Genomic DNA, 24,548 nt, shown 5'->3' on the forward strand with positions numbered 1-24,548 from the left:
TTTTCATATTCTACATATAAGTGAAATCAGACATATTTATCTTTTCTTATCTAACCTATTTTACTTACTTTAATGTCCTCAAGATCCATCCATGTCAACAGGAAATGGCAAGATTTCATTCTTTTCATGGCTAAGTAATATTCCTTTGTGTGTGTGTGTGTGTGTGTGTGTGTGTTGTGTATACATATATATGTATACACACATATATATTCACACAACACACACACACACACACACACACACACATATGTATACATTTTCTTTATCCATCCATCGATGGACACTTAGACTGCTCCCATGTCTTGACTATTATAAATAATGCTTCAGTGAGCATGAAGGTGCAGATATCTTTTTTGAGTTACTGTTTTCACTTTTTTTTTGGATAAATATTCAGAAGTGCAATTGGTGGATCTTTTGGTAGCTCTACTTACAGTATTTTGAAGAACCTCCATATTGTTTTCCATAGTGGCTGCACCAATTTACATTCCCACCAACAGTACACCAGAGTTCCCTTTTCTCCACATCCTTGTCAACACTTGTTATTTATCGTCTTTTTGATTTTAGCCATTCTGACAGGTGTGAGGTGATACCTCATTGTGGTTTTGATTTGCATTTCCCTGATGATTAGTTATTTGATCGTCTCTTCATGTACCCATTGTCTATCTGTTTGTCATCTTTGGAAAAATGTCTCCAGTACATTATTTATTATTTATTTATTTAAAAACTTTTATTTTTGGGGGCGCCTGGGTGGCTCAGTCGGTTAAGCGTCTGACTTCGGCTCAGGTCACGATCTCACGGTCCGTGAGTTCGAGCCCCGCGTCAGGCTCTGGGCTGATGGCTCAGAGCCTGGAGCCTGTTTCCGATTCTGTGTCTCCCTTTCTCTCTGCCCCTCCCCCGTTCATGCTCTGTCTCTCTCTGTCTCAAAAATAAATAAACGTTAAAAAAAAAAATTAAAAACTTTTATTTTTAAGTTATCTCTATATCCAGTGTGCCACTTAAACTTACGATCCTGAGATCAAGAGTCATATGCTCTACCAACTGAACCAGCTAGGTGCCCCTTCAATACATTTTTGAAAGCATTTTCTTTTGCTTTGTTTTCCCCTTGTGTGGCACACAGTATTAATTCACAGGAGGGCCTCATACTTGCCTATATAGACATGAGCAACAAAATCTCAAAATCTGAGCTTTCAGTCTACAAAAAGGGAGAGGAAAGTATGGGTTTAAGCAGAAGAAATGATGAACTGCTTATGAGACATGTATGCATGTTGCTTGGAATTATGAGGCTATTTATTTACATCAAGTTAGTAAGTACATTCATATATGGCATTTTAAGTCCTTAGGAGTCAAAGTCTGGAAATGTCAGTGATTACAGGCTGCTCTCAGAGTAAAGTTAAATAACAGAGCTGGAATGATTTCTAAAGAAACCTTAAAAGTATTCTGAGTGCTTACCTATTTTTAAAAATGGCATTGTAAGAAGATTGGCGTGATATTAAAAATAATTTTCTAGAAACAAGTTTTACTTCCATAAGAGCTTTGATCAAATACCTCATCATGATGAATAAGGCTAATTACACTTGTGGTCCTTGTGAGCTGCTTTTAAAAATTCATGTGCAAACCTCCCAGCACTCCAGTCTCCTGCCTTCCCCTCCAAGACCTTCAAATCACTGTGAGGTTTTCTGCACCCTGCAGAGGCCTGCTTATCATTTACTACCCTATTTTGTTACTTGCCCTGATGTTCTTCCTGCCCTCCCTAAATATATTCTGAATGATTAAAGGCAAAGATTCTGCTGTTTCTTTCCTTTAAATCTTCCACAATACCTAACATATAATAGGCCCTGGAAAACATCTTTTCCCTGATGATCAGACCGCATCACCTGTAAGAGAGTACTGCAGCACAGATCCCAAACAAGAAAGACACCCCTGTGTTGCTATTCTAGGCAGGAACTGAATGTACAGCTTAGTAAACCTACATGTTTTAAAGATGTAGACAATGCTTTTCTTTCTTTGCATAAATGTAAAACTGTCGATTGCCCTCTCTTTCAACATTTAGGCTATAAAGGCAATTATCAGGGAATAATGTAAGGCCAACCCAATTAATACATCTACAAAATAGGCTAAATACATTGTGTGTGTGTGTGTGTGTGTGTGTGTGTGTGTGTGTGTAAACACAGACACATATATATTCACTTTTCAAAGTACTATACACCATTTAAGAATACAAAAGGTATAAAGAATGACACAACAGATACCCATGTACCCACTATATCACCTAAGAAATGAAATTTCGGGGCGCCTGGGTGGCTCAGTCGGTTAAGCGTCCGACTTCGGCTCAGGTCACGATCTCGAGGTCCGCGGGTTCGAGCCCCGCGTCGGGCTCTGGGCTGATGGCTCAGAGCCTGGAGCCTGCTTCCGATTCTGTGTTTCCCTCTCTGCCCCTCCCCCGTTCATGCTGTGTCTCTCTCTCTGTCTGAAAAATAAATAAAGGTTTAAAAAAAAATTAAAAAAAAAAAAAAAAAGAAATGAAATTTTAAGGGCACCTGGCTACTAGCTCAGTTGGTGGAACATGCAACTCTTTTTTTTTTTAATTTTTAATGTTTATTTTTGAGAGAGAGACAGAGCATGAGTGGGGGAGGGACAGAGAGAGAGGAGACAGACTCTGAAGCAGGCTCCAGGCTCTGAGCTATCAGCACAGAGCCTGACGCGGGGCTTGAACTCCAGAATGAGGAGATCATGACCTGAGCTGAAGTCGGACACTCAACTGACTGAGCCACCCAGGCGCCTCCTTTTTTTAAAAATTTTTATTTTTGGGAGATAGAGGATGAGCAGGGGAGGGGCAGAGAGAGAAGCAGACACAGAATCCGAAGCGGGCTCCAGGCTCTGAGCTGTCAGCACAGAGCCCAATGCGCGGTTCGGACTCACAAACCGAACCACAAGATCATGACCTGAGTTGAACTTGGATGCTTAACTGACATAGCCACCCAGGTGTCCCAAGGAACATGCAACTCTTGACCTCGGGGTTGTAAATTGAGTCCCATGTTAGGTGTAGAGATGACTTACAAATAAAATCTTTACAAAAAATTAATATAGTTTTTTTAAAAAATAAAATTTTGCTAACTCAGCCAAACCCCCTTTCTGTGCCACTCTAATAATCACTTCCACCTTTATCTCCCCAAAGATATTTATTCTCCTTAATTTACTATTTATGATTGCCTTGCATTTTTTTAAGACTGTAAGACATATGTAAGTATCCTTAATATATATTTCTTAAAACATTATGCCACAATTAATTCATCATCCTGGTAATAGACATTTAGGATGTTACCAATTTATAACTATGCCGAGCAATGTTGTTGTGGATATATTTGTGCATTTTATCTGTTTTATAGAAGACTGGCTCTAGAGCTATACATGTTTTCCATTTTCCTAGGTATTGCCAAATTGCTCCACAAATTGTTTTTCCAGTTTATGTTTTATCAGTGTACCCATATCCTCAACACTTGGTATTGTCATACTTTTTATTTTTGCCAAATTCCTGAGTATAAAATGGTATATTATAGTGGATTTAATTTATTAGTGAAGTTGGAAAATTTTTTCATATATTTATTCACCATTTATGAGATTTTTCCCTATGAATTTGTAGTTGTGTACTAAAGAATGTGATCTTCCCACAAAAGAGGTCTGGCCTTTGCCCTTAGCTTCTTAATCTCCAAACCCTTGGAATGTCACTCCTGATAGGAATGTCTTTGCCTGAGGTCATACCACACAATCTGATGATATTGTGATTTGAAAAACAGTGGCTTACAAATATTGCACTACTGTATTTCTCTTTTCCTGTGGATAATTAGATATCCCAGGACCACTTATTTACTCTATTCTTTCTCCAGTTATCTGTAGCGTGTGTCAAGTGTCTATATATGTTTGTCTGTTTCTGAGCTTTCCATTCTATTACATTCCTCTCTCTATATATGCCCTTCCAGTTTCACACCATCTTTTAATTGCTATGACCTAATTCTGCATTTTGATTTCTCATAGAAGGAGCCACTTCTTGACTCTTGTTTTTTAGGAATGTCTTAGCTTTTGCTCCTCTACATAAATTTTAGAATGAGCATTTCAAGTTCCATGAAAAACTTGGTAAGGATTCTGTTAGGAATCTGTAGACCACTTTGGAAACAGCTAACATTTTTAGAATAATGAGAATTCTTCTCCATGAATATATTATCTCTGGATTTATCAAATCTTTAAAAAAATTCTTTAATAAAGATATACAGTAAAACCTTGGATTGGGAGTAACTTTTCTGTGTTTTGCAGGACGAGCAAATGTTTCTGATAAATTTCAACTTGATAAACCAGTGATGTCTTGCAATACAAGTAGTACGTGTCGCCACATGAACACAACTGAGCCAATGGTTCTTGAAATTTGCTTTAATATTCAAGTGCTTTGGATTACAAGCATGTTTCCAGAACAAATTATGCTAGCAAACCTAGGTTTCACTGTATAATTTTCTTGTAAAGGTTTAACATGTTGGATTTATTCCTGGGTCCCTTATACGTTTTATTGCTCTTATAAATGTTTTAAAAAACATTTTAATATTTATTTTTGAGAGAGAGAGAGACCAAGTGTGAGCGGGGGAGGGGCAGAGAGAGAGGGAGACACAGAATCTGAAGCAGGCTTCAGGCTCTGAGCTGTCAACACAGAGCTGGATGCAGAGCTCCAACCCACAAACCGTGAGATCACGTGACCTGAGCCGAGTTGTAGGCTTTACCAACTGAGCCACTGAGGCACCCCTATAAATGATTTTAAAATCAGTTTTCCTGTTCATAATTAAGGGCTTGTAGCAACTCAAACTAAATTGAATATTGATATCACATCCAGCAACTTATTAAGAATTTGTCTTTTTTTTTTTTTTTTTAGAGAAATAACCCAATTTATTTTTTTTTAACGTTTATTTTTTTTTATTTTTGAGACAGAGAGAGACAGCATGAACAGGGGAGGGTTAGAGAGAGAGAGAGAGACACAGAATCTGAAACAGGCTCCAGGCTCTGAGCTGTCAGCACAAAGCCCAATGTGGGGCTCGAACTCACAGACGTGAGATCATGACCTGAGTCGAAGTCAGATGCTTAACCGAATGAGCCACCCAGGTGCCCCAAGAATTTGTCTTTAGATTAGTTTTGTTTTTCTACATAGACAGTCATGGCATATATAATAAATGAAAGAGTTTTAGTTCTTCTTTTCTAAATCTTATACCTTTATTTGTTTGTTTTGTTGTGGTTTTGCACTGGCTAGAACTCTGGTATAATGTCAAAAACTAGCAGTAATAGTGGGCACCCTCATCATATTCCTTTTTTCAAAGGAAGAGTTATAGTATTTTTCCATTAAATATAATAAATGTTGAAGGTTTTTGGCAGACAGTTTTTATCAGATTGAGGAAATTGTCTTTAATTCCTAGATTGCTTAAAATTGTTTTAAGTATAAACAGATGCTAAATTTTATCATATGTTTTTTCTGCTTCTTTGAAATAACTACGCATTTTTTTCTTCCTTGAATGTATTAATATGGTGAATTACTTTAATTTCTACTGTAAAATAAAATTTGCATTTCTGGGATAAACCCTACTTTACTGTGGTAAATTAAATATTTTACATATTGTTTGATTCTGTTTGCCAATATACAACTTAGGAATTTTTCATTTATTTATGGGAGAGTCCAACCTATAATTTTCCATTCTTATATTATCCTACTCTGATTGAAGTAAAACAAGGTAAAATTAGCCTCATTTTCTCTTCTCAGAAAGTTTGTATAAGATTGGAAGTATTGGTGCTCCTGGATGGCTCAGTTAGTTGAGTGGCTGACATTTGACTGGCTCAGGTCATGTTCTCACAGTTGATGAGTTCAAGCCCTGCATCAGGCTCTTGAACTGATAGTACAGAGCCTGCTTGAGATTATCTCTTTCTCTCCCTCTCTCTCTGCTCCTCTCCCACTCATTCACTCTCTCTCAAAATAAATAAACTTAAAAAAAAAAAAGATTGCAAGTGTCTTTACTTCCTTAAAAATTTGGTTTAAAAAAATGGTAGAATTCAAATTCTTACTAAACCTTTTTCATCTGGGTGTTTTCTTTGTGGGAAGGAACTGCTGATCTTCAACTACTGATTCAATTTTAAATGGTTATAGGGGCGCCTGGGTGGCTCAGTCAGTTAAGTGTCCAACTTTGGCTCAGTTCATGATCCTACAGTTTGTGGGTTAGAGCCTCCAGTCAGGCTCTCTGCTGACAGCTCAGAGAGTGGAGCCTGCTTCGGATTCTGTGTTTCCCTCTCTCTCTGTCCCTCCCCTGCTCATGCTCTGCCTCTCTCTCAGAAACAAATAAATGTTAATAAATAAATAAATAAATGGCTATAAGTCTAGGGGCACATGGGTGGCCCATTGGTTGAGCATCAGACTCTTGGTTTTGGCTAGGTCATTCATGGTCTCATGGTTCCTAGGATTGAGCCCTGCGTGGTGCTCCTCGCTGACAGCACAGGGCCTGTTTGGAATTCTCTCTCCCTTTCTCCTTCCCCTCCCCCATGCACTTGCGCTCATGCACGCTCTCTCTATAAAAATAAACCTAAAAAAATCACTTCCTTTAAAAAAGAGTTTTTTTTTTATTTTTATTTTTTTATTTTTTTTTTTAAATTTTTTTTTTCAACATTTTTTATTTATTTTTGGGACAGAGAGAGACAGAGCATGAACGGGGGAGGGGCAGAGAGAGAGGGAGACACAGAATCAGAAACAGGCTCCAGGCTCCGAGCCATCAGCCCAGAGCCTGACGCGGGGCTCGAACTCACGGACCGCGAGATCGTGACCTGGCTGAAGTCGGACGCTTAACCGACTGCGCCACCCAGGCGCCCCTAAAAAAGAGTTTTAAGGCTATATATAGATATTCTATTTTTAAAGACTTTTAAAAGTTATTTAAAGTTATTTAAATAAAACATTCTTTTCTCTAAATTTTCAAATTTATTAGCATAAAGTTCAGAGTGTTTTTAATCTCTGCTATCTTTGTAGTTGTCCCTTTTTTATTTCTAATATTTGTACCTTCTTTTTCCTTCAACAGCTTTGCCACAGGTTTGTCTACTTTATTAGCAAATTTAGCCTATGGAGTTGCTCTATTGTATCTCTGTCTGATATTTAATCAATTGCCACTCCTTACTTACCTCCTTTCATTGTTTTTCATATGGGTTTAGTTTGTTGCTTTCTTAACTTCTTAACGTTGAACACTTAGTCTATTAATTTCTAGCCCTTTTTTTTCTTTTCTAATATGAGAGTTTAGGGGTATAAATTTACATTAAAATACCATTTTTTAAGAATTCCACAAGGTATTGTCATTATTCAATTCTAATTCTTCACATCTATCACATTTTCTTTGTCCCATTAAGTTTTAGTGTTGTTTTTTCTTTTAATTAAAAATGACTAGGGGTGCCTGGGTGGCTCAGTAGGTTAAGGGTCTGACTCTTGATCTCAGCTCAGGACTTGATCTCAGCGTTGTGAGCTAAGGCCCCATGTTGGGCTTCATGCTGGGCTTGGAGACTACTTAAAAAAAAATGTCTACAAGGGTGCCTGGGTGGCTCAGTCGATTAAGTATCTGTGGCTCAGGTCATGATCTCATAGTTCATGAGTTTGAGCCTCATGTCAGGCTCTGTGCTGACAGCTCAGAGCCTGGAGCCTGCCTTGGATTCTGTGCCTCCGTCTCTCTCTGCCCCTCCCCCGCTCATGTTCTGTGTCTCTCTCTCTCAAAAATAAACATTCAAAAAATTAAAAAAAAAATGTCTACAGAGGGTTTGGTTTGATTTTGGTATTGATTTCTAATATAGTTACATTGTGGGTTTTTTTTTGGTGAGCCTGGGTGCACGTGGGGAGGGAGGGGGAGGGAAACAGCAGAGAGGAGAGAAAGAGGAAGAATCCCAAGCAGGTTTTGAGCTATCAGCCTGGAGCCCCACGCAGGGCTTGATCACACAAACTGTGAGATCATAACCTGAGCCGAAATCAAGAGTCACGAGGCACCCTAAATACAGTTGTATTGTGATACCTATAGAACATGGTTTGTATAAACTTGAATTTTTAAATTTATTGAGCTATACTTTAAGGATAATATATGGTTAATGTTTCATGTATTCTTGAGAAAGATAGGATTTTTATTTTTAACCTATTGTTTTACATTTGTTCATTAAATTAATTTTATTATTTGCATTATTCAACTATTCTTTATTCTTACTATTATTTTATTTGCTTCATCCATCAATGAAGATCATCAATAAGGTGGCCATATAATTTATGGTCCAAACAACATTTGAGAGTGAAAAAAGATGTGAAAATTATTGTTTATTAATAAAAATTAAATATACATAAAAATAAAATAATTTATTGAAACACTTATTGACTGACAATTGTTTCAATGTTAAGGGACATCTAAAATTGTTCTATTCAAAAACTATTTTATTTTAGTGTATTCTTTTTTTTTTTTAGTTTATTTTATTTTGAGAGAGAGACAGAGAGAGAGAGAAAGCGGGGAAGGGATGGGGGCGGGGAACAGAGGATCTGAAGCAGGCTCTGTGCTGACAGTAGGGAGCCTGATGAGGGGCTCAAACTCACAAACTGTGAGATCATGACGCAAACCAAAGTCAGATGCTTAACTTACTAAGCCACCCAGGCAGCCTTTTCTTTTTTTTTAGAGGGAGAGAAAGAGCATGAGCAGGGGAGAGGGGTAGAGAGAGAGATCATCTTAAGCAGGCTCCATGCTCAGCACAGAGCCTAAGCCTAATATAGGGCCTGATCCCATGAGCCTGGGATCATGACCTGAGCTGAAATCAAGAGTCCGATGTTCAACCTACTGAGCCACCCAGATGCCCCCCAAAAATATTTTAAAAATAAAATCCTTTCTAAAAATTCTAAATTATACATATGTATATACTTCAGTCCATTTTTAAGCTGAGTCTGTCTCTGATGCCAAGTCATTTTTCTGAAAACGATTTTTTAAATATTGTTTTATTTTTAATTTATTTTTAATTTCATTTAAATAAAATTCTCTGCAACCTTCTCTAATGTTGGATTTTATAGTTAATTGACTTGGAATTGTAGACCTCTTCATTTGATTTTTCTCTGTAGTCCACATTTCAAATGGAGAATATACTGTCTCTTTAGGTACTGAAGTACCTGGTAAACTCCAGAAAAATATTGTTAAATGGAGGGTATTTAAAGGCCATTTTAAAAAAATGTTTATTTATTTTTTAGAGAGAGACAGGGAGGGGCAGGGAGACAGAGAGTGAGGGAGACACAGAATCCGAAACAAGCTCCAGGCTCTGAGCTGTGAGCACAGAGCCCAATGAGGGGCTTGAACTCATGAACTGTGAGATCATGACTTGAGCCAAAAGTTGGATGCTTAACTGACTGAGCCACCCAGGCGCCCCTAAAGTCCATTTTTTTTTGATACCAAAAAATATTGCAGCCCTAACATTTTCAAATATGTACTGTCTTTTGCTTCCACTCAATACCTTTCTTCAACACATAATTTTTACAAGATAAAACTCATCAAATAAATTCTCCACTTAAATTCTTTTGAATGTTTTACCATATTTTTATGGTAAATAATCAGAGGCCATTTTGTTCTTTTTTTTTTCCATTTCATTATTATTATTTTTTTTAAAGTTAGCTCTACACCCAATGTGGAGCTTGAACTCATACCCTGAGATCAAGAGTGGCATGCTCTACCAACTGAGCCAACCAGGTGCCCCTCCATTTCATTCTTTTCTATTCTAATGCAGAACTCACATTTACCTAATTAAAAATAGGAGCTTCATCATAAGTTAAAAAACTGTAAAGCAAAGTTACAGAATTTCAAAATTAAATCTTATTCTATTTGAGTTTTCAATTATTTATTCTGTTTAGTTTCCTTCTCATTTAAAAGCCAGATTTCAATGTCTTCCTATTTGTAAGGTTTGTTTTCAATCATATGATTTGCTAAAAGTTCAAAATGAAAGTTTTTTGGCACACCATCCATTAAATAAACTCACTGAAGATTTCCAACTTAAACAATAGAAATCAAAACATGTAAGGACCCATTCACAAAAAAAGAAAAAAATATCCACAATCAGGACAACACAGGTTGATTTACAAAGCTGTTCTTTAACACTCCAAATGTTTCTAATGTCTGCTCAATAGTGGACTTTGTTGTTGAAAGTCCAGGCTGCCATGCTTTTTTTTTTTTTTTTTAATTATTTAACATCAGCTGCTCATAGATATTTTTTCTTTTGGTGATTATGTGTATACATGTTTAAAAATTGGTAAATTTTGTCAAAACTACAATGAGGTACCACTTTATACCCATAAGAATGGCTATTATAAAAAAAACGAGAGGGGTGCCTGGGTGGTTCGGTTGAGCAGCTGACTTCTGCTCAGGTCATGATCCTATGGCTTGTGAGTTCGAGCCCTGCATGGGGCTCTGTGCTGACAGCTCAGAGCCTGGAGTCTGCTTCAGATTCTGTGTCTCCCTCTCTCTCTGCTCCTCCCCTGCGCGCGCTGTCTCTCTCTCAAAAATAAATAAACATTTAAAAAAATTTAAAAACTAGAAACAAATGCTGGTGAGGATATAGAGAAATTGGAACCCTTGTACATTGCTGGTGGGAACGTAAAATGGTGCAGCTTCTGTGGAAAACAGTATGGCAGTTCCTTAAACACAGAATGCCCCTATTATCCAGCAATTCCACTTCCGGATATATACACAAAAGAATTGAAAGCAAGGAATCAAACATATTTGTATACCAAGGTTGACAGCAACATCATTCACAATAGCCCAAAAGTAGAAATAACCTAAATGTCCACTGAGGGATAAATGGATAAATAAAACGTATATACATACAATAGAATATAATTTAGCCTTAAAAAGGAATGAAATTCTGGTACATGCTACAACATGGATGAACCTTGAGGACTTTATGCTAAGTGAAATCAGATAGACATAAAATGATAAATATTGTATGACTCCACAAATTTACAGAGGCAGAAAGCAGAACAGTGATTACCAGGGGCTATGGGCAGGGAGCAATGAGAGTTATTTAATGGGTACAGAGTTTCAGTATGAGATGATGACAAAATTCTGGAGATGGGTAGTGGTGATGATTACATAACACTATGAGTATACTTAATGTTATGAACTGTAGATTTTAAAAATGGTTAAGATGGTAAGTTTTTATGTATATTTTATCACAATAAAATGCTTTAAAAATTTAATAAATTTTAACAACTATAATATTTATTTTGACTGACAGCTTGGACACAAATATATATATATATATATATATATATATATATATATTTGATATATATATATAATTGATATATATATATATAATTGATATATCACAACCAAGTTCCAAGTACACTGTGCTCCATAGATTTCATAATTTAGTATGAACATTGTTTTTATCACAGTATATAATCATTTAGATTTATATAATACTGATATAAAACTGGCATCTGGGAACTGTTTTCAAAATTTTCTGCTAATAGAGCTAATATATGAATAGCTGCCATTCCACTTTTTATATGGGTACAAGAAAACTTGGAAGTGAAAATGAGCAAAATTAATTTAAAAGGACTCTGTTCTAAATTAAAACCAGGTGTGCATGAATGTCTCAGTTGGTAGAGCATGCAACCCTTGATCTCAGGGTTGTGAGTTCAAACCCCATGTTGGGCATGGAGTCTACTCAAAAAAAATAAATGAAAAAAAAATGTTCACAGAATGATGTGTAAATGTACCTTCTGTAACTGTACATCTTTAATTATTTTCTGGAACACTCTTCTTAAAATAACTGGTAACTTTGGAGTAGATGATGTTTCTTCTTTAGAAAGTTTGTCTCCCAGTTTCACATGGTCCATGTTATCACTCTGGCCCCACTGGTAGATGGTAACATAAATAAGCATTTTATGCTGGTTACTAGCTTATCATCAATCTTGAGAAACAAAAGTATTTGGTTTTTAAACATGCAGTCCGTTAAGAAAAAAATTTTTTAGTAAAAAAATTAAAAAAAAAATTTTTTTAACGTTTATTTATTTTTGAGACAGACAGAGCATGAACAGGGGAGGGGCAGAGAGAGAGGGAGACACAGAATCTGAAACAGGCTCCAGGCTCTGAGCTGTCAGCACACAGCCCGACACCGGGCTCGAACCCACGGACCGTGAGATCATGACTTGAGCTGAAGTCAGACGCTTAACCGACCAAGCCACCCAGGCGTCCCAGTAAAAAAATTTTTTTAAAAGGGGTGCTTAGGTGGCTCAATCGGTTAAGCGTGTGACTTCGGCTCAGGTCATGATCTGTTTGTGGGTTTGAGCCCCACATTGGGCTCTGTGTTGACAGCTCAGAGCCTGGAGCCTGCTTCAAATTCTGTCTCCCTCTTTCTCTGCCCCTCCCCTTGCTCATGCTGTCTCTCAAAAATAAATGTCAAAAAAAATTTTTTAAACATGTACGTTCATGTTATTAAAATTCTTGTTGCCCCAGTAGTTCACTGCAGGAGCCTTACAACACACTTCCTCACTGGGATCCTTGGTCTATGGATGGATCTGACTGCAATGCAGCTGTAGCTTTTAGAAGTCCCAGGAAGTCCCAGGTCTCAGGCTTAGGTCTCAGGCACTACTTTAGGCAGTGGTCTTAGTCTTAACTCTCTACTACACAAAGCCTTTAAGTTGGCCAAAGAACATTCCTGGATGAGCACAAACTTCAGGGCAGCCCATGGCTTCAAGGCATGTTTCTGCTTCTGGCCCTGATGGTTTCCTCACTTTCTTATTAAAAGTTAATTAAAAAAAAAAAAAAAAGATGCTTCTTCTCTGTGAAATGGGCATGATGGGGATGTCAATTCTATAGAGCACTATGTAAAGCACTTGGAACACTACTTGGCAAATAATTAGCACCATAACAGGGCTAGATGATATTCTTTTAACAGTAATTTCTATGTATTTATTATAGGAAGGTTTCCAAAATTTGGAGTCTAGTATATTATTGGGTATGCAGCATGTTCATATATTTCACAGTAACTACCAGAAATATTTTTTGTTTTAAATATGTTTGTTTGGGTCAGCAATTTACCACTGCACTGTATTTATGTAACTGAACCTCCCTGAAGCCATATAAAGAACATTTGTGTATCTTAGAAAAACGTGGTGTAAGTTTATAAATATATAAATTTTTGTGTAAGCTCTGATTCAGCAGTTTTAAGTGTAAAATCAGCAAAAGGATCTGAGTCACCAGTCTTCCCTTACTATAAAATATAGCACAAAATTGCTTAATTTTAAATGTCATGAGAAATTTTGTTTTTATTGGTTAAAAACATGATTGTTTAATGTATATATACATGAATGTACATTAAAATATTTGGATATTTAAAATATATTTTGTGTGTGTGACCTCATATGCTTGATATAAAAGTTTATAAGTTCAAAGCAGTGTATATTTGCTACTAATTACCAAGATTTTGATCTTGCTGTACTTTTTTCATCAGAATTTCTGGGACACTTCCCAAGTAAACCTATTAACATTCTAGAAAAATAAAAGATAACAGTACACTAAATAAAAGCAATTTGGCAAGCAAACCAGTGTACATTTAAGTTACAAAGTTTTTTTTTAAACAATTCTTAAAATTCTTTCAAAAAGCATATTGAACCATATTTTAAATACATGTATTAAATATATAAAACATTTTTTTTCTCCTTTTACTCTTTCCACCTCCCTACCCCCCGCCAAATCCTAGTGAAATGGATACTGTGTGTGTGGTACAAGGCACTTTGAACACAGGCTATGCAGGTTTGGTTTGCAATATTTCCTCTAAGTAAAGCAATGTGGATGGAAACATGTAGACAGTTGCATTTATATGCAACTTTGTGAAGCTTCCTATATAGGAATATATTCTTCATATAATTTTTAAATAACTTTTCCTGGCTAAAAAAATGAATCATGCTCATTATAGAAAGTTAGGAGATAAAGGAAAATATGGAAAAGAAAATAAAGATACTGTAATCCTACCATATAGAGGTACCTACTGGCAATAACCTGGTGTGTTTATATCCTGTCTTTTTTCCTAAGTATGCAAAAATATAAACATATACATAAAAATATGATTACATTATTTACAGGATTTGACATCCTGCTTTTTCACTGGATAAAGTGGTCCTGAGTTGCTTACCTTTCCCTTTATATGTTCTTCATAAGAATTAGGGCCAATAAAAACTTTCATTGAATGGATATACCATAATGTAAAATAAAAAATGGTATTTCTAATTTTATAGCTTTTAAAGTTTTATTTTATATAAATAAAATTTTATTTTACATAAAACTTTAAAAGCTATAGAATTATAAATATATATAACATTTTTGACAACTGATGCCTCCCAGTATGTAGTTCAACTAGTACATGGTCTCTTTATGTTTTCATAACTCCTCAAAGGCTGGGAAAAGCCAACAAATGAGACACTGCACAAGGATACCACACTCTGAACATTTCAGGTCATATCCCAAGGGTCCATTCGAAAGTGATAAAGAGTCTATACCATCACACATGGATAACTGAAGATCTGCTTGTAAAGTCCACATGCTGAACTCCTACAAGCTGTAAAACAGAGTTGATGGGTTTGTGATCCAACCTATTTCTATCACGGTGTATAAAATGGATGTTGTTACCTAGAAGAGAGTAAGAATAAAAGGCAGAAGTTGGCATATAGTATTATTCATTAGATTTATTGCTTATTAGAATAAAGGAAACAAAAGCAACTTTTAATTAATCCTAAGGGAAAAATTAATTGCCTGGAGTTCATAATATTCTCTATATAATGCCATAATAATTTTTAATTAAGGTAATAAAGGATGAAAAGGATTATGGTTAAATAAGAGTGATACTTAATGTTTTATGAGATCTAAGGGGAAATATTCTTAAATTATAACCTCTGTTAGGTTTTATTAGATGTAATTAAATAAAATGTCCTGTCAAACAGACAGGAACAATACAGAACATAGATATCAAATGGAAAATCACATCTGTTTCTTAAATGTAATAATGGAATAAATCACTTGCTTAAAAAAAAAATTCACTCTCAAACACTGATTTAATAGGCTATCTGCATTATAACCAGAGACCAAAAGAGGCTGAAAAGCAGGGCATTGAGACTGTTAAGACCTCCACAACAAACCTTTTATCTGCTCAAGTAAAAAAAAACCTGTAATTTATAGGTCTAGATCTTTTTACTTTGATTCTTAGACTCAAAGCCAGATGTTGAACTTAAAACATTAGATTAGCTTTTTTTTATTTCAACCTACAGCTGAAATTCTGTAATTCTTTGCATGTGTGTTTTTTCTTTTCAAATTTTTATTTAAATTCTAGTTAGTTAACATATAGTACAATATTGGTTTCAGGAGTAGAATTCAGTGATTCATCACTTACATACAACACCCAGTGCTCATCACAAGTGCCTTCCTTAATACCCATCACCCATCTAGTCCATCCGCCCCCCCCCACCTTCCTCCATCAACCCTCATGATTAACTATAAGAGGCATGTTCTCTGCATTATACTTAACTGTTGTCTATAGTATCACTGTAGATTTAATATCATGAATTGGCTTATTATCAAATAAGGCAAAATGAAATACTGGGTTAACTGTGATAGATTTGTGTAAATAAGTACACCCAGCTCTTTCCTTAGAGGAGCTACACTCCTTCCAGCAGAGAGTATCAAAATATTCTCTTTATTGAGTATGTTCCAGTGATGAACTCCATGTGCTCATCACTCTTACACACCTGAACATGTGGTCACATGATACTGAGACAATGGAGATGAGGGGCTCACAACAGGTTGGACGATGGAAACAAGCCATCCAAAACTATGGCTCAATGTCATCGAGGATAATCTATAGGACTCAGTCTCATAAAACAGGGCTTCTCTTCTGTCTGGTCTAACTGGTGTAAATTCACAAGAGAGGGAAAGAGATTGAATGACAGGTTTTAGCTAGCTAAAGTACTCTAACTGCAGAAAGCCAAAAAGCCATAATGTTTGGTCAAAAGCCTCCTTCTAAAGACTTTTAGACATCTGGAGTTTATTAAAGTAAAATTTTATAACTTTTAGAAGCTATGCTCACTATTGTGGACAGTTTCAAAGAGGAAGAACTAAGAAAAATCTACTTAGTGCCTGTCCCTGACTACAATACTTGAACATGGTAGAGATCCAACAGTCAACCAGTTAGCAATGTGGAGCCAAAGAAATTTCAGGTATTCCAATCAATAAAGCTACTAAAACTATGTGGCTTATAGTAATTGTTACTGAATGAGCTGACTTGCCTTCTGACACTAAACAAGTCTTCTAGCCTTATTAGATATAAGTAACTGGATTGATTCTTCTATTGACGACCCCTCCCCCCTCCAAAAAAAAAAGGCAGGGTGGGGGGAAGCTTGAGGATTTTCTCTTATGTGGAAATGTTCACTTCCATGAACTTCTTATTTTATTTATTTTTATTTATTTTTTAAGAGAGAGAGAATATGCACAAGCTGGGAGAGGGGCTGGGGGAGGAGGGGGGGAAGAGAGAGAGAGAGAGAGAGAGAGAGAGAGAGAGAGAGAATCTTAAGCAGGTTCCACGCTCAGTGCAGACCCCAATGCGGGGCTCAGTCCCACAATCTTGGGACTACAACCTGAGCCGAAGTCAAGAGTCAGACATTCAACTGTCTGGACCACCCAAGTGCCCCTCCATGAACTTCTTAAACAGTTTTATAGCCATATACAATTCACCAAACCACCACTGACTTTCCTATCTCAAATACTGAAATCACTCAGGCACAGAATGATGGGCACATTACATCCAATAAACAGACACAAAATACACAGAAGCCTTTAAAAACAAAAGATGCCCCCTGCTCCCTACAAGCACAGAATGGTGACTATTACAATGTCAAATTGCCATTTTTACATGGTATCTATTTTATGAAGAAACTGGGTGGCCTCTTAACTTCTAAAAGGCACAAAAAGCATACTGCTGGAATTGCACTTTGATGCTTACCTGGACCTAAAATGAGGGTTCCACCTTGCTGAGCAGGGTCTCCTTGAAAATCAAAAAGAGGGCCAGTCACTGCCCTCCACAGGCTCTGAATGCTTCCCGAGAGTACATTTGATTTTATATGGGGACTCTTTCCTGAAATATTGGGAATTGTCTTTAGATATTATCATTTTATATTCAATTAGATATCAGAAGATAATGTTAGTACTTCTGTAAAACATTCACTCTCTCTTTCTGAAGTATAGTTGACACAGAATGTACATTAGCTTGGGGTATATAACAGCAATTCCATAGCTCTGTAGTTGGGCTATGCTCACTACAAGTGTAGCTGCCATCTGTCATCATCCAAAGCGATTGAAATACCATTGACAATATTCCCTATGTTGTACCTTTCATTGCTATGACTTATTAATCCTATAACTGGTAGCCTGTACGTCCCAGTCCCCGTCACCCACTTTTGCCCATCCCTCTCTAAAACATTCTCTTTCTTGTGTGTTATCTTACTTTCAAGTTGTCTTTTTTTCTTCCTTCAAGGAAAGGCTTCTCAGCCTTTCACTATTGACATTTTGGAGCACACAAGTCTTTGTCCTGTGCAACGTACGATGTTCAGCAGCATCACTGCCCTGTGCACCCACTAGATGCCATAGCACTATTCACCAAGTTGTGACAACCAAAAATGTCTTCACACAATACCAAATGTCCCCTGATCGAGAACTACTACTTTAAAGGAAGAAGTCATGATATATCCCAATGCCACAGAAGAATGTCAGCTACAGACTTCTCAAATTGGTAGTGCTTTCCCTTTTCTCTTTAAAGGTTTTATTTTCAAGTAATCTCCACACTCAACATGGAGCTCGAACTCATAACCCCGAGATCAAGAGTCACATGCTCTACTGACTGAGCTGGCCAGGCGCCCCAGTGCTTTCCCTTTTAATACCCCATTTATCCTCTTTTGAGTCTCTCACCTACTATAAGTAACGACACTCCTTTTCAAGAGACACTGTGGCACAGACTATTATATGCTGGCAAAACCCATTTCCTCTTTCTGGGCCCACAGCTAAATTTCCTGGCAGTTTCGTATGGCCACGTGACTATGTTCTAACCCCTGAATAAAATGATTTGGACCATTTCCAGGCCAACTCCTTAAAACCTCCCACAAGTGATTCTCCATATTCCCTCTACATTCTTGGAAGCCTTGGGTTGAAAATGACAGAGCCACAAGATGGAAGAGGCCTCAGTCCTTCCTACTGTGTTCCTGTTGGTATTGCTGCTTGGAGGAGAGACATCTGAATAGATACACCCATCTTGAAATTAACAGAAAAAGAACTAATCTTCTACTGTGTTATGCTACTGAGACTTTGGGAGTTCTCTGTAACAACAGCTACTCCAGCCACCTTTCCATCTCTCCTTGGCTATCAGTTTTTCAGTCTCCTTTCCCACTGTGACTAATACTTCCCTTCCACTCCCACTGAGTAAAGGGACTCAGTCTCTTTACCCTTCTTGTAACTTATCTTTCTCCTATCCTTGCCTTTTATGTTTTGCTTTTGGTTTATTATTTACACTGCCTTTGACCTGCCTGAATTCCTAGTATTTCCAAATACCTATTATTTCCCTTCATCTCTACGACTCTTTTATTTGTTTCATGTTTCCATTATGATGGACACTGATGTTACCAAAAAACAAATACAGGCTCATTAGCTTAGAGACATGAGTAAAAGACTGGTTTACTGGTTTATAGGATTCTCTATCTAAAATAAATATTCAGAAATCCAAACTATTTCTTCAGGTCCAAAGATGGGGTCATTTAATATTTCTGAAACTTTAGAAATTCAATTGAAGGAGATTCCATGACCTAGAATCGACAGTCTTTGCTTCAAACACGATCTAATTTTGCCCATTTGAATTTAGTTCATATGTATAAAACTCCTGTTTTTCAGTCTTCTACAAACCCATTATTTCCTGGCATGTAAGGGCTTTATTTTCTTATTTTGTCTTTATAAAATGTCCATTAATTTAAAATTATAATCTTATTTTTTAGTGTCTTAATTTCCAAGTAGGACTATTCTGAGACTTATGCTTTTTCAGAGAGGAACTTGTAAAAGATGATCTTATGAGAAAATAATGTTTTCTGGTTGGAAATACAGTACTTTAACACAGGTCAGAAGAGTTTAAAAGATTTAAATATACCTTATCTAATAACTACAAGCATAAGTTTTGTTTCAAATTCATCTGTTTTCTTTTCAATTCTGTATTTTTATTGTGCCTGCGAATGGTGAGGTGTTACTAAGATGAAGCTCACAGTTTAGATCTAAAGTGCTAAATGATAAACAGAACTTACACACACTGGGACTATTATAACACAGAAAACAGTCTACCAATAAGTAAGGCTCACAATCTGTACATTGCAATTTCCTATACCAAGGAGAAAAAAGGAAATAGTAAACTCTGTTTATGATAGCTCATTATTAGTTTTAATAAAAGTTAGGTTGCTTTTGGGGCGCCTGGGTGGCTTGGTCAGTTAAGCGTCCGACTTCGGCTCAGGTCATGATCTCACGGTCCGTGAGTTCGAGCCCCGCGTCAGGCTCTGTGCTGACAGCTCAAAGCCTGGAGCCTGTTTCAGATTCTGTGTCTCCCTCTCTCTCTGCTCCTCACCTGTTCATGCTCTGTCTCTCTCTGTCTCAAAAATAAATAAACGTTAAAAAAAAAAAAAAAATCTGTTCTTCTCTTAAAAAAAAAAAAAAAAGTTAGGTTCCTTTTTTGAAAAAACATCAGTAAAGCAATCGTATCAACTCTATGTCATAAATAGCTCCTGACCCATCCCCTCCTCTTCATCTCCATTTTCTGCCCGAGCACTTCTTTCTAGTCTATTGCTACACCCTACTATAACTGTATCAGTGGCTCTGGCTTGGTAAGTTCTAAATACTCCACCACAATGGACACATGGCTATCACTTCTCTACCTAAAATGCTTGTGTGACATCCCTACTGCCTCCAGAGCAAATCCAAACTCCTTGGCTGGTCACCCCAGACTCAGTCTGAAATGGCCAACACCTGTCCCCTGGCTCACACCAATTCCTCAAATGGCTCCTAGACTCTGGTGTGATGCAGGGATCTACACTTCTCCAAGGGCCACAGTTTTTCATGCCCATGTGCTTTTGCATGTGCTTTCTGTCAGCAGCACCCTTCTCCAGACTCATCTCACCCAGCTAACTCCTTTAAGAGTAGGTTTACGGAGCGGGGTGCCTGGGTGGCTCAGTTGGTTAAGTGTCCAACTTGAGCTCAGGTCATGATCTTGCAGATCACAAATTTGAGCCCCGCATCTGGCTCTGTGCTGACAGCTGGGAGCCCGAAGCCTGCTTTGGATTTTGTGTCTCCCTCTCTCTCTGCCCCTCCCCTGCTCGTGCTCTGTCTGTCTCTCTCTCTCTCAAAAATAAATAAGCATTAAAAAAAAATTGAAAAAGAAAAAAGAGTGGGCTTAGGTGACACCTCCTCTGGAGAAGCCTTCCCAGATTCTTCTCTGCCCTCATATTTCTGGTAATGATATTCTCCTTACATGTTTTCTAGTACAAGCCCTTAAATTGTAATCAGCTGTTCGCTTCTGTTTCCTAGAGAAGAGTATGAGTTTCAGGATGGCAGGGGCTGTTTATCACTGTTCTTCTGGGAGCATCCACCAAAGTGGGGATTACTGACAAGAGTGCAACAATATTTTTTGAGAGTGAATGATTTGAGTTTGAGTTCTCTCATTTGGCATTTTTTTTTTAATTTAAAAAAATTTTGTTTATTGATTTTTGAGAGAAAGAAAGAGAGAACAGGGGAAGGGCAGAGAGAGAGGGGAGACATAGAATCTGAAGCAGGCTCCAGGTTCCGAGCTGTCAGCACAGAGCCCAACGGGGGGCTTGAACTCACGACCACGAGATCATGACCTGAGCCAAAGTTGGACACTTAACTGACTGAGCCACCCAGGCACCCCTCTCGTTTGGCATTTTAGAAGCCACATTCTTTCCACCTAAAACACGCAGCAATGGTTCACCTAAGCTGATGAAGCTCTGTTAATTATAAAGAATTGTGCTAAGGACAGGGAATATGGACCACATAACAATGAATAAAATTTCAAATTCTTCAAATAACCATAGTATCTGCACACCTTAATCACTAATAGAGTATATAATAAAGTACAAGGTGCTATTAAAGTACAATGAGGGAAGCAATAACTTCTGCTTGAAGGGCCCCTTTGAGTTGGGCTTCAATGAAAACAGATTTCATCAATTAAAGAACATATACTATTCAAAGCTATGGTTTGAAGTAGCAAAATATATGTTTGTTTGAAGTAGCAAAATATATGAACTCAAGCAATATTATTTTTTCATTGAATTACAAAAGTAAAATGTACTTACTGTTAGGGGTGCCTGGGTGGCTCAGTCAGTTAAGCATCCAACTCTTGACTTCAGATCAGGTCATGATCTCACAGTTGGTTCAAGACATCGAAGCCCACTTCAGGCTCTGCCCTGATGGCGTGGAGCCTGCTTGGGATTCTCTCTCTCCCTCTCTCCCTACCCCTCCTCTACTCACACATGTGCTATCCCTCTCTCAAAATAAATAAACATTAAAAAAAAATGTACTCCCACTGTTAAAAGCACAAAAGCCACTTTTCTAACTTCTATACCTTGGGGTAAGCATGGCAGTATCTTTTAAAACCTTTTTCATTACACACACATATACATACTCTTGATCTTTATGAAAATGGTTTTTATTTCCACAAAAACAGAATCAAACCAAAAACAGTGTTCTGCAACTTGCTTTCTTCACTCCTTTGGTACTTCACAGCTTTCTATGTCATTACACCTAGGAAATGAATCCTTGAGAATCTGGTGTATCTGGCCCACTTACTAGAATCCTAAAAACCAGCCTGATTTATGAGTTTACCATTCGTTTCTCTATGCATACATACACAAATGTAAAATACACCACCGGCATTTTCTGATGGGACGTGTCATGTCTTACCTGAAGGGGCAATTTCTTCACCTCTTTTCATTCCTAATTTTTTATAAATTTCTCTCTCAGGATCAACATAGATTTCATGAGAATACCCAGTCAGTTTGCAGAAAGGCTAAAAAAAGATAATATTTGGAATTTGTATTAGTAAAAATGAGAGAGAAAAGTAATGATAATCTATCTTTATTTTTGTAAATTTAATCTACACTTAGTTGTTCAAATAAAATAATTTTTATGTCTGAAACTGATTTAATCTGTTGGTTTCGCAATTTCTGATGATACCTTTACCTCAATATGATGGTAGGATGACTGTCCAATCACTATAAGGGTGACATTTGCTTCCTTTAGGAGAAAAAAAGGACAGGTACATATTACCAGAAATTATATATGTTTTATAAAACTCCCCCTTATTCAACTCTTTTGTTCCATTCTAATGCCACCTATAGGCTTCTAGAAGAATGGAATAAACAGCAAAATTGTGTGAATCAAAATAAAGAAATGTATGCTAAAATGTTCAGTTAATTCAGTTGGTCTTTTGCCAAGAAAGAACTTCAAAATAATACAGCCAATAATTCTTTCCTCTCCCCAAAGACATACATTAAAAAAGAATAAAAATTATTGGAGGGTTTTTAAAAATCAGACAATTTTACTTATTCACATCCCAATTACTAATGCCTGAGGGAAACAGATCTTAGTTTTATAAAGGTTGCCCAATTTGTTCACTCAAAAATTCACCTGGGGACAAACGTATATGTATCTGAAAAAAAGCGTGTATGTGGATGTCCCAGGAATGTGGAAAGCGCATCCTAACAAATACAAATGTTCACCTTTAAGATATATTAGTATTTTCGCATAGTCAACAACTATTTGCAGTGCTCTTATTACAAAAATAAAGGGAATAAAATAGCAATAATTTCTAGCATTTGTGCTTTTGGTCATTATCATTCAACATTTGCAAATAAGTTACTAACATCTAAATTATTATGATTAGTACATATTAGCAGGCAGTACATAGAAAAGTAAAGCAGGACAAAAATAGATCTCTAACCTCTGTCTACTTTTTGAAAGTGTTGGGAGAGATGTGCGGGAAGGTGATAATACGGGTTTGTGAGAGTCTGTTCTGGAGATGTGTCATACTCACCACACCTCGCTTCTTAATAAATGACAGGTGACTTTCACAAGGTCGCCCTGAGGCAAGGCACACTGCTGCTCACTCTCAGGAAACTTACTTGTAAGAAACTCTTGGGGATTTTGGCCAGATCTTCTACGTATTCCTTGCAGATGTAACACAGGAAATGCTGAAATCCCAACACGGCAAAAAGGGCAAGTTAGCAACTATAAAAGACCAAGTACTTTGTTACTCATGACGCCACTCGAGGTGGACAAAAAAGGTGTGAAGGGCGCTCGAGGTGCATTAAAATTGGGCCGCACCCGCTCTTAGGCCTCGTTTGCTGGGAGAATGTACTTGGCTTGGCGAGCTATTTTTCCATTCCTATTAAAGGAAGCCAGAAGGGCAGTTCGTATTCCGGAAGCCTCTACTGACCAGCAATGGGGATGGCCACGCCCAGGGAGACCTCACTCTTGGGCCTTGAACCTTCTCAGGGACCCGATGTCCCCCAGCAGAGGCTACAGAAGCAACCTCCATCTCAGCCTGCCGCAAGGTCCCTGCTCTGGGCCGCCCCACTGCCTGCGCTCACCCTCACGAAGACCACGATAACCCGGCGCTCCCGAAACAGCGCGCCGAACGGCACCTGCCTCCCGGAGGCGTCCAGCACAGACAGCTCGGCCACTGTTGCGGCCAGGGGCTGCCCGCGCTCGGGGCCGCTAGGGACTGCGGCCGGGGCGGCGCGGCCGCTGACCTGCCGCGTTACCGGGGCGAGGGCAAGGTCGGCCATCGCGCCCAGCATCTGCCCGGCCGGCCAGGGATCGCGCCCACCGGGCTCAGGCTGATCGCATAGGCTGTGCCAGACGGGTCGAGGCCGATCAGAGAGCACCCGGCGGAGCAATTCGGGACTGGGGATGGGACGCAAGGCTGGGCGGGACTCAGGGCGGAGCGGGGCAGGACGCACGGGGCGGAGCTGCGTGGGGTCCCGGCCCGCGGGGGCGACCCTCGTCGCGGTGGGGCGGGGCGCAACCTGGGTGGGGCGGAGCTGAATGCGGGGCGGGGCGGGGCGCAACCGGGGAGGGGCGGGACGGAGCTCCCGGCGGGCCGTAGGGCAGAGCACAAGGGGCGGAGCTGCGTGAGCTTCCGTCGGGCGTGGACGCTGGGTCGCGGCCGGCTGGGTGCTGGTAGAGTGGAGTGTACGGGGACTGGATGGGGCGCACACCGCAGCTACGAGATGAGGCTCCGCTGGCCGCGACGCGCAGGCAAGCTTAAGCTGCACGGGTGTTTTCTGACTCAGCCACTATAGGTAGGAAGAGGGAGAGGGGTCCAGGGGAGAAAAAGTTGTTTAGGAAGGACGCAGCCCCCTGCTTCGGCCGAAGTTACTTCTTACTTAGAGAACC

General features: G+C 38.4%; 1 protein-coding gene across 7 annotated transcripts in view; it reads right to left on the minus strand.

Annotated features, from left to right (window-relative positions):
- PRXL2C (peroxiredoxin like 2C) overlaps window positions 1–24,116 on the minus strand; it is a 36,538-nt gene extending 12,422 nt beyond the window's left edge. The window contains exons 1-7 of one of the 7 annotated variants that reach the window (XR_007454496.1): window positions 23,741–24,108; window positions 23,273–23,341; window positions 22,332–22,385; window positions 22,053–22,158; window positions 17,056–17,187; window positions 14,564–14,693; window positions 11,783–11,920 (exon numbers count right to left, since the gene is read on the minus strand). Coding sequence is in view for 6 of the 7 variants with exons in the window: in XM_049616228.1 (XP_049472185.1) it covers window positions 14,566–14,693; window positions 17,056–17,187; window positions 22,053–22,158; window positions 22,332–22,385; window positions 23,273–23,341; window positions 23,741–23,950 (699 nt within the window). In the remaining variant the exon portion in view is untranslated. Of the gene's footprint in view, window positions 1–11,383; window positions 11,921–14,410; window positions 14,694–17,055; window positions 17,188–22,052; window positions 22,159–22,331; window positions 22,386–23,272; window positions 23,342–23,740 lie in introns of those variants that run through there. The other 6 variants (XM_049616118.1, XM_049616228.1, XM_049616294.1 and 3 more) reach the window with 6 other exon arrangements.
- Between the last annotated feature and the right edge of the window lie 432 nt (window positions 24,117–24,548).

The sequence above is a fragment of the Panthera uncia genome, chromosome D4 (genome assembly GCF_023721935.1).
Source record: "Panthera uncia isolate 11264 chromosome D4, Puncia_PCG_1.0, whole genome shotgun sequence".
NCBI lineage: Eukaryota > Metazoa > Chordata > Mammalia > Carnivora > Felidae > Panthera > Panthera uncia.